General features: G+C 42.1%; 2 protein-coding genes across 2 annotated transcripts; one reads left to right on the plus strand and one right to left on the minus strand.

The window, feature by feature from the left end:
- Positions 1-5,998: 5,998 nt before the first annotated feature.
- On the plus strand, positions 5,999-9,729 carry LOC122032144 (LRR receptor-like serine/threonine-protein kinase RGI3). The gene is made up of 2 exons (XM_042591404.1): positions 5,999-8,940; positions 9,006-9,729. The coding sequence occupies exons 1-2, from the start codon at positions 6,135-6,137 to the stop codon at positions 9,446-9,448; spliced, it is 3,249 nt and encodes a 1,082-aa protein (XP_042447338.1). The 5' UTR covers positions 5,999-6,134; the 3' UTR covers positions 9,449-9,729.
- Positions 9,730-10,029: 300 nt separating this feature from the next.
- On the minus strand, positions 10,030-12,268 carry LOC122032170 (NDR1/HIN1-like protein 13). Its single transcript, XM_042591432.1, has one exon. It carries the CDS (start codon positions 10,925-10,927, stop codon positions 10,196-10,198), a length of 732 nt encoding a protein of 243 aa, XP_042447366.1. The 5' UTR covers positions 10,928-12,268; the 3' UTR covers positions 10,030-10,195.
- Between the last annotated feature and the right edge of the window lie 2,111 nt (positions 12,269-14,379).

Consider the following 14,379-nt stretch of genomic DNA (forward strand, 5'->3'; position numbering starts at 1 on the left):
TCAATCAACAATTAAAATTCCTTATTTGTCTTCGGAAATTTTAAAAAATAAAATTTCCCTTTAAAATCCCTTCATGGTTGATAAAAAGAAATCTCTATAATTTTAATTTTTCAACATGTGAATAATTTACAAAGAAGAAAAATAAAATATCTTTCCAATCTACAAATAAGGAAAGAGATTTAATCTCTTTCTTTAATCTTTTGTAGAACCTTATAAAAGAGATATTTTAATTTTTAATCTCTCCAATAAATTATATCTTTCACATAAGAAAATTTTAAAATTAAAATTCTTTTTTAATTTAATAGGGCCGGCCACCTAAGCTTGGGTTCAAGCTAGGGCCGGCCACCCATGGACCAAGGCTTGGCCGGCCCTAGCTTGATCCACAAGCTAGCTTGGCCGACCCCTACAACATGGGTATGAAGGTGGGTATAGGTGGGTATAGTACTCTATAAATAAGAGGCTACGATAGGGACCGAGAGGAGGAATTGGTTTTGGTCTCCCGATAAAATTAAGCATCCCATGTTCACCCCGAACACACAACTTAATTTTATCAATAATAATTCATTCCACTAGAGAACTATTATTGAACTACCGCACCAATCCCAAAATACATTTTTGGGCTCCTTCTTATTATGAGTGTGTTAGTCTCCCTGTGTTTAAGATGTCGAATGTCCACTAATTAAGTTAGTTACTGACAACTCATTTAATTAATATCTTAGTCCAAGAATAGTACCACTCAACTTTATCGGCATGTCGGACTAAGTCCACCTGCAGGGTTTAACATGACAATCCTTATGAGCTCTTCTTGGGGACATTATCAACCTAGATCACTAGGACATAGTTTCCTTCTATAATCAACAACGCATACTATAAGTGATATCATTTCCCAACTTATCGGGCTTATTGATTTATCAAACTAAATCTCACCCATTGATAAATTAAAGAAATAAATATCAAATATATGTGCTTGTTATTATATTAGGATTAAGAGCACACACTTCCATAATAACTGAGGTCTTTGTTCCTTTATAAAGTCAGTATAAAAGAAAACGACCTCTGATGGTCTTACTCAATACACTCTAAGTGTACTAGTGTAATTATATAGTTAAGATAAACTAATACCTAATTACACTACGACCTTTCAATATTTTGTTCCTTTCCATTTTGGTCGTGAGCTACTGTTTATAATTTATAAGGTACTGATAACATTATCTTCTGTATGTGACATCACATACTATGTTATCTACAATATAAATTAATTGAACAACTACAACCAAATGTAGATAATTTGACCAAATGTGATTCTTTATTCAAAATAAATGTTTACAAAAGCTTAGGATTTCAGTATACATTCTAACACAGTGAAGGTAAGGAAAGAGCCGCCGACCAGTGGTGAGGAAGAAGAAAGGAGAAAGTGTCGGCGCTGTTGAGTTATCGTGTGCCCTAGCAAAGTTGCAAGGAAGAAGATCGCCCCTCTGTCGTTCGTGCTCTTTGAGGAGTTTCTTAACGGGTGCCCGGATCCGGATTGAGAAAGTAGATCCATTAAGGATTAAATCCGGATCCATTAAAAATAAGATTGAGTTTCAAATTGGGATTTTGGATGAATCGGCTTAGAAAGTTGGACTCTTGTGATTGGATTGGGCTCTTCTTTCTTCATCCAAATTGGAATGAAATGCTCATGTCTATGGCTCCTCTTTAATTCCCTACAAAAATCATGAAATAATAGCAAAATTAGGGAAAGAGTATAAAAAGCTCACAAATATATCCTAACTCATAAATCATAATATTAAGCAAGATTTAAGTGAATGAGAGGATAAAAATGTTAAGTATGAGAGTTAAAATATCACATAAAAATGCTAGTTATCAAGGACCAACCTACGGGTCCATAAAAAATTATATATAAAAAATAAATAATAAATAAATTTGGTTACGAATTATACGGGTCAACCCCATAATTTAGCACACAGATATGATGTTTAGTATAATCATATCTAAAGTTCAGTTGAGCGTGTAGATAGTTTGTCTCTTAGTGCATTTTTTTTTTCTTTTGACAATTATTCTTTATTTGATTTAAATACAAAAGTTGGTGGAGTCCAATTTGATTCAAGTTAAAGTCTTGTCTTTGAAGTTCTTGAATTTTTCATTTTAATTTTAAGTTTTGGAGATTTTTTTTCCTCAACCCGCGGACCAATCCAAGCATGTTGTAGGCCAATCCAAGCAGGTCATGGGCCTAGGGGGTTGGTCCACCTGAACCCACATCTTTAAATGGATTGATAAAATTTTAACCGAATCTCCTTAAATTATTTGGCAGGACAGGCTAATCCGACATACTAAACCCAAATTGACAATTATATTCTCAACCCACCAAATTGATTTTCCCACCCAACAAAATTAACTTTGGTTTAGTTGACTCCCATCCAATTTGAACATGACTTAGACATCACTCAAGCCTAATCCAAAACTCAAAATGCGTAATAAACTGGTGCAGGTTTGACAGTGTAATTTTTTAAAGACTATAACTTTTGACTCGAGATTCGAAATCAAACTCTGTCAATAGTCACATGTCCAAAATTCAAAGATCTAAGTTTGTTATGGGGAACTTGTAACCGTCAAGTTTCGTGTTCAAAATCCACAGTTTAGGCCTTCAATTGAGCTTCCAAATATATTTTTTCTATTTTTGCTAATTTTTATTTTTATGATATTTAGGATAATTTTGGTATTTCTAGTATATTAATATATATGTGTTAGGATTTATCCATGTTAACATCCTATTTTGTTAATTGAGATTTCTATTGACAAATTTCTTTTTCTGATAAGAATTCTTTTCTTTCTGTAAAAGAATTAAAATTCATATATGAGGAATTTTTATTTTTCTTTGAGTCTTAGGATATGGGGTCTATATAAGTATTATATTTCATATTTTGAGGATAATTTTTTATCAATACTAATTCAGTCACATTATTTTTCCCAAAGCTTCGAGTAATTTTTGAATGTGTATTTCTTGATATTCGTACATGAATCAACAAGTTTAAAAGATTACTTCCAATATTCGTAGATTACTTCCAATATTCGTACACGTATCAACGGATTTGATAGTCACTTCTAATATTTATACTCGAATCAATGGATTACAAACCTCAAATCAAAGGATCAAACCTTAATTGGGCCCATTTACATCAAAATCACCTCCTAAACATAACAATTAATGCAAAGCTCTAAATCCATCAATTCGACCTCAAATTCATCTTTCAAATGCAAAACACTAAAAGGCAAAGGCAAAAATAAATAAATAAATCACAAATACAAATACAAGTTTGTTGTATTGTATTGCACATCAATTTGGCTCCTATAACACAGACAAGCGTATCCAAACAATATCACTAATGACAAACTAAATGCACTCTCCAACATATACTTTAATGAACTTCAACAACCAAAGTATCATGCCACCAAGAAGATCTTCACTAGATGTGCCTCATCAATCATCTGCACAAACAAATAAGTTCAGTTCATTGACTGAGCTCAAACATTATCAGCTTTAATCATGGATTCTCCAGATCTTGCTTGATTAATCTAAATGAATTATGTCTCTCTCAATCACTATCCCATTCTTCAGTCTACAGGTGAGGTGAGTGGTCAGACAGCAAAACCCTGGAATTAGGGATGATGATGCATCTCCACTTTGGCATGTGACACGAGGGACAAGAAGATATCATCGTCCATCGCCGGCCGGCAACCTCTAATATATTCTAAAGCTAGATAGATCACCAAGAAAAGTCAGGTTTGGACACTGAAGAAATCTAAACAGGTTTGTAAAAGAAGAGGCAGATGTGTATTTTGGGTCCCATTCTGAATCCAAAGTGCATGCTTTCGCAGGCAAAATCCATAGCAAAGGGAGGAGAGTAGTACTGCTATCATATATTATTTCTAGTTCTTCAATCTGCTGTTATTCAGACATTAACTTTGATATTTTTGGAAGAAAAAGCATGAAATTGGAATGATTTATAAAATTTGATGAGTGGAGACATATTCCATCATCAAGAAAGCATGAAATGATATATAAAAAAAATAAACTTCATCATCATTTATGACTATGGGGACATTGTGTGGATTTATCTTTACTATAAAATAAGGAGAAGAGCCAATAATTGAGTTATGCTATTGACAAGTAGGGAGTCAAATCCAATTAACATGACTAACCATGGAAATGGAAATGCATGAGGCTTTGCTTAATTCAAGGGTTCAAAGAGCACTATAATGACTGAAATGGCTGTTTCAACATCAAGCTGCAGTAATTTATATGCTCATTAGGTGTCTTTACCTCCTCTTTATTTACTCCATAATTAAATTTTGGAGCTTTCTTTAGCCACATATAATGCCCACATGTCGAACGGTGGATGGCATGTGAAGAACATCAACATAATGGCCAAATTAATAAAAACTAAGCATCCTGCCTAACTCCATCATCCATGCATGTGCTCTTTTGTACTACACTTCCTCTTAAATATTATTTACTCATTAATGCTTAAACTTTGCCCTTCAAGAACTAAAGCCAAACCACTTCTTACCTTCTATTTCTTTTCAGATACTCTCTCTTTTTTTTTTTACATTTACCATTGCCATTCCCTTGTAGGACTTCATCATTATACTAGTCAAGGAAAGCATAAACTTGGGTATGTTTTTTACTAGCTCAATCATGCAGAAAATAATTCTAAATTTGACATTACTGCAACAATACTGCTAGAGGACTCTAATATAGCACTTTTTACAATTTTTATTTTCTAGAAAAAATTGTAAAATTATCTAGACAAATGATATATGACAAGTTGAGTGGAATAGAAATTCTTATTTCAGAATGGCAATGATATGCATGAACAATAGGAGTGAAAGAATAAGAGATTTTTTTTACTTTAAATTCTATGAAACTTAAGGTTTCATCTGTACATATTTGATCTCCTGATCATGTCAGTGGGTGTTTATTCTCTTACAACTTGCAGCTTCTACAACTGCTAGCTACTGTAAAAAGGCTGGGCATGCTCTATAATGATCAGATCTGCTAGAGGAGGTTCTATAATACACTGTTGTCAGAACACTATAAATAACTTGAAGAACATGTACTTGAGAACATGCATTACACCTTGGCTGAGGTACAAGGTGATTGTATCAGCAAGTTATTTTTCACCACAATATGTGCTTCTCATTTCCATCATGTGATCTACTTTGTCTTCAGTCTTAATTTTGTTCATAAAAATAACTTCTTTTCCAATAAGTGGAAGCATAGTAATGTGCTACTGTCATAATAGAAGATTTGTTTAATCTCCACATAGATTAAATCTGTATCGGCAAGACTCCTTGCCATTTCTTGAAGGTCTAAAATGAAAAGAACACTAGTGGCGACCACATTATATCTTGCAGGAAACAAACCATAAAGCTAGTTCAGATCTTAGAGAGTAGGTTATAACTTTATATACTTAAATGTGGATTTCTACAAGGTTTGATTATTTAGGTTAATGAGGTCTACATGCTCCCTAGTGCTGAATAAAATACTTCTTCGGGCATCAACAATGGCATGTGGTATTGACAATGGGCCAAGGTTAAAAAAAAATTAGCAGAGCCAGCATGCTTAGTCTTCCACTTAAGGACACGTACATGTGTTCTATCTGTTCCTGGCTTTAATTTTAAGTAGTTTTTTAGGATTAACTCTAACCTTCCTCCATGTGCACTTGGAGATTCTTCACTTTCCCTCTCCTTGGACTCCAATTCAAACAAGAGCCAGCCTGACAGATGCGTTTTGCTCTTAGTTTACTGAAGAACAAATGACACTATACAGAAACAACTGCACCATCACTGTTGTAATATTGATTAGAGTTTCTTGATTGTAATATTGCAGAAATAGTGAAAAGAAGCTTATGCTTTCACAGAGAATGAACTCTAGTAATCTTCTCTTGATGACTAAACAAACTGTCTTGCTCTACAAAAGGAATAAAAAACACAAACACACACAAAAGCTAACATGCTATTTGGATCCAGATCTCTTGCTTTTCTATTATAAACAAAACATGGGGTTTCCCCACTGATATATCCCAACACCCTGCTCTTCTGCATTCTTCCTCGCTTCCCTCCCCAATCCCAGTATGGGATTGTTGCCTCCAAACTTACGTACAATTATCTTCTTCACCGTCTTATCTTTCTTCTTCAGTTGCCTGGCCATTGATGAGCAAGGCCAAGCTCTGCTTTCTTGGAAGCAGACTCTAAGCAGCTCCACTGACGCACTTAGCTCTTGGAATTCTTCAGATCCCAATCCGTGCAAGTGGTTTGGTGTTGCCTGCAACTCCAAGCTTGAAGTCACCAGCTTAAAGATCAAACTAGTCGATCTGCAAGGCCCATTGCCTTCCAATCTCCAACCTCTCAAGTCCTTGAAGAATCTAGTGCTTTCAGCGATCAACCTCACCGGCCCAATTCCAGTAGAGTTCGGGGAGTACAGCGAGCTCGCCTTCCTCGACCTTAGCAAGAACCAAATATCGGGCGATATTCCGCAGGAAATTTGCAAGCTGACCAAGCTCCGATCCTTGGCTCTGCACTCCAACTCTCTACAAGGCGCCATTCCGGCAGACATTGGAAACCTCTCTGGCCTCACGTGCTTGACGCTCTATGATAACTACCTCAGCGGCGAGTTGCCAGCGAGCGTGGGGAAGCTGGAGAGGCTCGAGGTTTTCCGCGCCGGTGGGAACCGGAATCTGAGAGGCTCCGTGCCTGCCGAGATTGGCAATTGTAGGAGCTTAGTGATGTTGGGCCTGGCAGTGACCGGCTTATCGGGGAGGCTTCCTTCCACTATCGGTTTGCTCGAAAGAATTCAAACCGTTGCTATCTACACTTCTCAGCTGTCGGGGCCAATCCCAGGAGAGATTGGCAACTGCACTCAGCTGACCAATCTTTATCTGTATCAGAATTCTCTCTCCGGTCCGATTCCGCCGGAACTCGGCCGGCTTCGGAACCTGAAAACTCTATTCCTGTGGCAGAACAACTTGGTCGGAGCAATTCCACCGGAGCTCGGTCAGTGCGAGCAACTGATCCTCATGGACTTGTCCTCGAATTCGCTTACTGGAAGTATTCCCGAGAGCTTCGGTAACTTGCGGAACCTTCAACAGATGCAGCTGAGTACCAATCAGCTCACCGGAGCTATCCCATCGGATATCTCGAACTGCACGGCGCTGACTGATATCGAGGTGGACAACAATGGTCTTTCTGGAGAGATAGGAATCGACTTCAGGAGATTGGAGAACCTCACTCTGTTCTACGCTTGGCAGAATTGGCTCACGGGGAGCATTCCGGCGAGCTTGGCTCAGTGCCGGAATTTGCAATCGCTGGACCTCTCTTACAACAACTTGACGGGCTCGATTCCTAAGGAGCTATTCGGGCTGCAGAATTTGACCAAATTGCTTCTCCTGTCCAATGAGTTGACCGGATTTCTGCCGCCGGAGATTGGCAATTGCACGAATCTTTATCGGCTGCGGCTGAATGGCAACCGCCTAGGAGGCACTATTCCGGCAGAGATCGGCAATCTCGAGAACCTTAATTTTCTTGACATGAGCAACAACCGGCTCGTCGGCCCGATTCCGGCGGCCAGCTCCGGGTGTCAGAACCTCGAATTCCTCGACCTTCATTCCAATGGCCTGAGCGGCAGCCTGCCGGAGTCGCTGCCAAGGAGCCTGCAGTTTGTTGACTTCTCCCAAAATAGGCTGACCGGAGTAATAAGTCCTGTTGTTGGATCGCTGCCGGAGCTGACGAAGCTCTTGCTAGGTAGGAATCAGCTCTCCGGCGGAATCCCTGCGCAGCTCGGGTCATGCAGCAAGTTGCAACTTTTAGATCTCGGTGACAACTTCTTCTCCGGCGAGATACCAGGCGAGTTAGGCCAACTTCCCGCGCTGGAGATCTCGCTCAATCTCAGCTGCAACCGTCTCTCCGGAGAGATCCCGCCGCAGTTTTCATCCCTTGAGAAACTCGGTTGCCTCGACATCTCGCACAACGAACTCCACGGAGACCTCCGGGTCGTCGCCACGCTACAGAATCTGGTTGCTCTGAACGTATCCTTCAACGCCTTCTCAGGAGAACTTCCTGACACCCCCTTCTTCAGGAACCTCCCTCTCGCGGACCTTGAAGGCAACCACGGCCTAATCATCGCCGACGGCCGTCCCTCGGCCCAAGAAACACAGAGAAGAGCAGCCGTCTCAGCTCTGAAGCTCGCGATGACGTTCCTGATCATCGTCAGCGCGGCGCTCCTCCTGACGGCCGCCTTCCTCCTCGCTCGTGCGCGTGCCGAGCCGCGCGGCGGCGGCGCCGACGACGCGTGGGAGATCACGCTCTACCAGAAGCTGGACCTCTCGGTCGACGACGTCCTCCACGAACTGACGTCAGCTAACGTGGTTGGGACCGGGAGCTCCGGGGTGGTCTATAAGGTCTCCATCCCAAGCGGAGTGACGCTGGCCGTCAAGAAGATGTGGTCGCCAGCGGACGACGACTCGGGTGAATTCCGCAGCGAGATCGCCGCGCTGAGCACGTTACGCCACCGCAACATCGTGCGCCTCCTCGGGTGGGGCCTCAACCGGAGCGCCAAGTTGCTGTTCTACAACTACTTACCCAACGGCTGCCTAAGCGGGTTCCTCCACCGGGGGGTGAAGGAGGCGGCGGCGTCGTGGGAGACTAGGTACGAGATCGCAGTCGGGCTGGCGCGCGCCGTCGCCTACCTGCACCACGACTGCGTGCCGGCCATCCTCCATGGCGACATCAAGGCCATGAACGTGCTCCTCGGCCCAAGATTTGAACCGTATTTGGCGGACTTCGGCCTGGCCCGGGTAATGGCCGACGGCGAACGTGCTCATAAGTTGGACACCAATTCATGCCCTCCTCGCATCGCCGGCTCGTACGGCTACATGGCTCCAGGTAAATTCTATCTTTCAATCACAATTATCTAAAATTCGATTCATGGCGTTGTTGGATTTGCTCAGAGCACGCGTCGATGCGACGGATAACGGAGAAGAGCGACGTGTATAGCTACGGAGTGGTTCTGCTAGAGGTGATAACGGGAAGGCATCCACTGGACCCGTCGCTGCCCGGCGGGATGGATTTGGTGCAGTGGGTTCGAGTCCACCTGCAGAGGAAGCTGGACCCGGTTCATCTCCTCGACGGCAGGCTGCTCGGCCAGCCGGAGCACCAGCTCCAAGAAATTCTGCAAGCGCTATCGATCTCGGTTTTGTGCGTCGGCCACCGGCCGGATGACCGGCCGGCGATGAAGGATGTGGTGGCGTTGTTGGAGGCGGTGAGGCGGCCGGCGAACGACGAGCAGACGAAGGATCCGGCGACTGCCTCCGCCGCCGCTTGCCCAGTTCGCAATGTGAAGTTGCAGGGGTCTTCGAATTGCTCGTTTGCGATGTCGGAGTACAGTAGTTGAAGAAAGCATCTGGCGGAAGCTGCTTTAATCTTGGGAAACAGTTTTGTGAAAGATTAAGGTTAATTTTTGCCCTTGTAAATTAGTTTTCAAAATTGCAGATGCTTTGGTCACTAGGATTAGAGAGGATTCAGCTCGTAGAAACCACCTCTGCTCTGTCCTCTGCTAATGGCTGCTGTACATGTTAATGCGGAAGACGAAGATCAGTAATAGAGCATTAAGGATTTCTCAGTAAAAATTGCTACTTATGTTGTTTGGTGAACAGAGATGAAGATTGAAGAACAGGAAAGGCTCAGAATTGTGAATCTTGGCTCGCTTCCATCTCATTGTTATTGAAGATTGTTTTCTTAGATCACCTTTCTATAGTTAGAAATGCGAATTGATTCGTTGTTTCTTAGATCATATTAACCTGACGACTAGTGGCAAGGGAGGTGATTTATTCCCACAAGCAAGCTTGGAATTGATAAGTTCACGAAGTCTTCGTATCTTCCATTGTGTTTCAACAAACACAACATTTTAGATCGTTGTTGGTGTTCAAACTTATACCCATCAATTATAGATCAAGCATTAAAGAATAAATCTAGTTTAAATTAAAGGAATTCCATTTTATATTATAAAATGTAATTACTCTTTTAAAAGTTTATCAACTAAGAAGTGATCCTGAAATAATGCTCACTTCGAGTAAAAATCTATCGTGATCAAGAAAAAGGGGAGAGAAAAAAATTTGTGATTTATGAAGAAATGCATATGTTAATCTTTCCTGCATCGCCGGGCCACGAGCACCCCGTTGGGCGGCGCCGTGATCTGGACGTCACAGCGATTGTAGATCCAGTACGAATAATGGCCGGCGCCAAATCTCGCCCTCACCTTGAAGCTCCCTCTAACGCTGTACACCACGCTGTTCTCCCTCACCTGTTTCTGGAGCTCCTCCGCCAGCTCCGCCGGCAGCAGCACCTCGCTGGTGATCATGCGAACCGCCTCCAGCCTTGACTCGCCCGTCCGCAGCGCGAACGGTCGCAGCGCCTGCACCGCGATGAGCCTGTCACGGAAGTAGAGCTCCAAGCCCAGCGACTTGAACACCACGTCGATCTTGTGGTTGGGGTTGGAGAAATTGGCGAGGAAGGCGACGTCGCCGTTGAGGTACGTGGGCGAGTCGAGGTAGATGCTGTTGAGGCTGGCGGCGGTGAGGTCGATGGAAGGGCTGCGCGGTCTGATGACGAAGAAGACGATGAGCGTGACGATGCCAGCGAGGATGAGGAGGAGAGTGAGGACGACGCAGACGACGGCGGCGCACCAGATGAGGGGACCGGTGCGACGTTCGGGCGGGAGGAGCTGTGACTTCCCCGTGTGCAACGGGTTCGAGAATTCCGGCGGCTTGTTCAGTGGCATGGTGGTGGATTTAGGAGGTTGGGAATGGGGAGGAGGAGGGTGAGAATGAAGAGGTGGCACTTGTGGAAGGGTGGTGCAACTGTGAGCGGGCATCTGAGGAGAAGTGTGGAGGAGAAAAACCTTGGGATGAAGCAACGAGATCAATAATGGTGATGAACGGCAGATGTTTTCTTAAGGAGGAAGGAGTAAGAAAGTTGGCTAAAGAGTAAAGAAGCTTTTGAATCATGGAATGGGGCCATGGCCAAAAGGCAATGCTTTTATAACCAAACTAGAAGGATCGACTAACCAATTCAACCAGTTAAATCAGGAACAATTTGGCCTGATTTGTTCAGAAAGATTAAAAGCAACTGGTTCATCCTCGGGTTCTTTTGTTTTTTCTTCTTCTCAAAATGCTACTTAAAGAAGGTTAAAGGAGCAGCAAACATATGGCAAGCAATACGATACGTGTCATAGCAGAAATATGTGAGCAGTGAGATCTTACGATGATCCAATTTGATTTCTGAATGGGCAGTGCCCACTTAGAGAAGAGATTTGTCAGTTTCTGATCGATTAATCTGTTAAAATTTAACTGGTGGAATGTTGCTCGGATGAAATTAAGATGGCATGACCTTTATTTCCTGAAGAAAGGAAAGTCGAAAAGAGAAAAGGGAGAGGAAGTTTCGAGAATAGAAAACCATGTACTTGAATAATTCAGCTGCAGTATAGTATTAGCAAGGGTACGAAAAGAGAGACAGAATAAAGGCGTCGCTAGTGGAGAAAGAGAAGAGGGAGAGGAACAATGGCCGCCGGAAGATGGCACTGACGGTCATCCGATTTGGCGTTGATCGGTGGGAAGAATGGTCTAGGATCGATCTGCGAAGAGGACTTGGCAAATAGAAAGGGCCGGGGCGGTTCTTACGCTCACCAATTACTGCTTAGCGGAAGAAAAGAGAGTGTTTGGAGAAAGAAGAGATCTAGTATTTGGAGGAAGAAGAGACTTGTTGCTGGGAGGAAGAAAAAGATACTACTTGGAGGAATAACAAAAGACCTGGTGTTTGGAGGAGTAAGGACCAGATATGCTTGGAGGAAGAAAAAGATGTACTAATTTGAAGAAGAAGAAGAGGAAGAAGAAGAGGCATTTTGCTTTGACGAATAAAAAGAGAGTGTTTGGAAAAGGAAGAAGGAATCTGTTGCTTGGAGGAATAGGAAGAGACTGCATGCAAGCAGAAGAAAAAAAGAACGGCACCGCTGCTTGGACAAAAAGAGGAAGTTAAGTGAAGAGAGAAGATGAAATCAAGAACAAAAAATGATAATCCTAATTCGTGATCGGTCCGATCTCATTAAAATTTTTCATCGATCATCAGAATATATCAGAAAATGAGAGAAGTGTTGGTGCAATATCCCTAGGTCAAGGTTGAACTGGTTGACTAAGTTTGGGTTGATTCAAGCTTGAGTATTGAAGTTTAGATTTCGATGTTTGACAATACATGGAGATTGTAGATGCAATCATCCATTTAGGAAGATTGTTGATACAATTCTCCTCTGATCAAGATTAACTAGTTAGATGTAAAAAAGAGTCAAGTAGGTCAAAGGATTGACCGGATATTTGACTGGGAAAGTCCTAACTAGAAGCTAGGCAGATGAAAAATCCTAGTGAGTGAAGCCAGGTGAAAACCCTAGTGAGTGAAGCCAGGTGAAAACCCTAGTGAGTGAAACTAGGTGAAAGTCCTAGTGAGTGAAGCCAGGCAGGTGTAAATCCCAGTGAGTGAAGTCGGGCAGATGAAAAATCCTACTGAATGAAGTTAGGTGAAGCTAGGTGAAGCCAGGCAAATGTAAGTCCTGGTGAGTAAAGTCGGGCAGATGAAAAATTTTGATGAGTGAAGCCAGGTAAAAGTCCTAGTGAGTGAAACTAGGCAGATGAAAAATCCTGGTGAGTGAAGTCAGGTGAAAACCCTAGTGAGTGAAGCTAGGTGAAAGTCCTGGTGAGTGAAGCCAGACAAATATGAAATCCTAGTGAGTGGAGCTAGGCAGATGAAAAGACCTGACAAGTCAAGCTAGGAATGTGAAAATCCAGGTGAGTTAAGGTTGACCGGATACCTGGTATTTGGAAATCCAAATATGTCAAAAGATTGACCCAATACTTGGCAAAAGGAAATTTAGATGGGTCAAAAATGATCGGACATCGGGTAGAAAGAAGTCCAAGTGGGTCATAGAGGACCAAACACTTGACACGAGACGGTAAATCTAAGTGGATCAAGGAGGACCGCACTTGGTGATCAGAAGTCCAACGAGAAATTGGTAAAGAAAAAGTCCAGATAGGTCAAAAGTTGACCGAACACTTAGCGGTCGTAAGTTCAATAGGGAGTTGGCATAGAACTAGGAAGTTCGGGCGTACTAAACTTCCGAAGGCCATAACTTTTGATTCGGATATCGGAATGAGGTGATCTCGAATGCGAAACAAAGCTCATTTTAAGCTCTACACATTTTTCTACTTGCCAATCGATTGGGGAGGTTAATCGATCAATCAATCGATTGATTGACACGATTTAATACAGAAATAGTTTTGATCGATTGGGTAATCGATCAAAACTTTCCCAATCGATTACTTGTATGAAATTAAGATAACATGACCTTTATTTCCTGAAAAAAGGAAAGTCGAAAAGAGAGAAGGAAGATCAAGTTTCGAGAATAGAAAACCCTATACTTGAATAATTTAGCTGCAGTATAGTATTAGCAAGGGTACGAAAAGAGAGACAGAAAGTATTAGTTTCATGAGCGGCAGCAGGGGGAGAAAAAAGGCGTCGCTGGTGGAGAGGGAAGAGGGAGAGGAACAATGGCCGCCGGAAGATGGCACTGACGGTCAACCGATTTGGCGTTGATCAGTGGGAAGAATGGTCTCGGATCGATCTGCGAAGAGGACTTGGCAAATAGAAAGGGGTGGTTCTTACACTTACCAATTACTGCTTAGCGGAAGAAAAGAGAGTGCTTGGAGAAAGAAGAGACCTAGTATTTGGAGGAAGAAGAGACTTGTTGCTGGGAGGAAGAAAAAGATACTACTTAGAGGAATAACGAAAGACCTGGTGTTTGGAGGAATAAGGACCAGATATGCTTGGAGGAAGAAAAAGATGTACTAATTTGAAGAAGAAGAAGAGACATTTTGCTTTGAGGAATAAAACGAGACTGGAAAAAGGAATCTGTTGCTGAGGAATATGAAGAGACTGCATGGAAGCAGAAGAAAGAAGCACCGCTGCTTGGACAAAAAGAGGAAGAGAAGCGAAGAGAGAAGGACAAATAGGAAAAAAAAAATGATAATTTCAGTTCGTCTATCTCTGGATTGATCGGTTCAATCCTATTGAAATTTTTCATCGGTCATCAATTATCGGGAAGTGAGAGAAGGAGAAATGAGTTCAACCGGATACAAGAAATTTGGGATTGAAACTAAGATTTAGAGACCATTATGTGAGGGGAGTCTGATGTCCGTCTTAAAATACGTTTTAGAAAATACACCTAATAAAATAAAAATATAATAAGTTTTAATTATTATATTATATATCGTATGCATGCAA

The sequence above is a fragment of the Zingiber officinale genome, chromosome 11A (genome assembly GCF_018446385.1).
Source record: "Zingiber officinale cultivar Zhangliang chromosome 11A, Zo_v1.1, whole genome shotgun sequence".
NCBI classification, from domain to species: domain Eukaryota; kingdom Viridiplantae; phylum Streptophyta; class Magnoliopsida; order Zingiberales; family Zingiberaceae; genus Zingiber; species Zingiber officinale.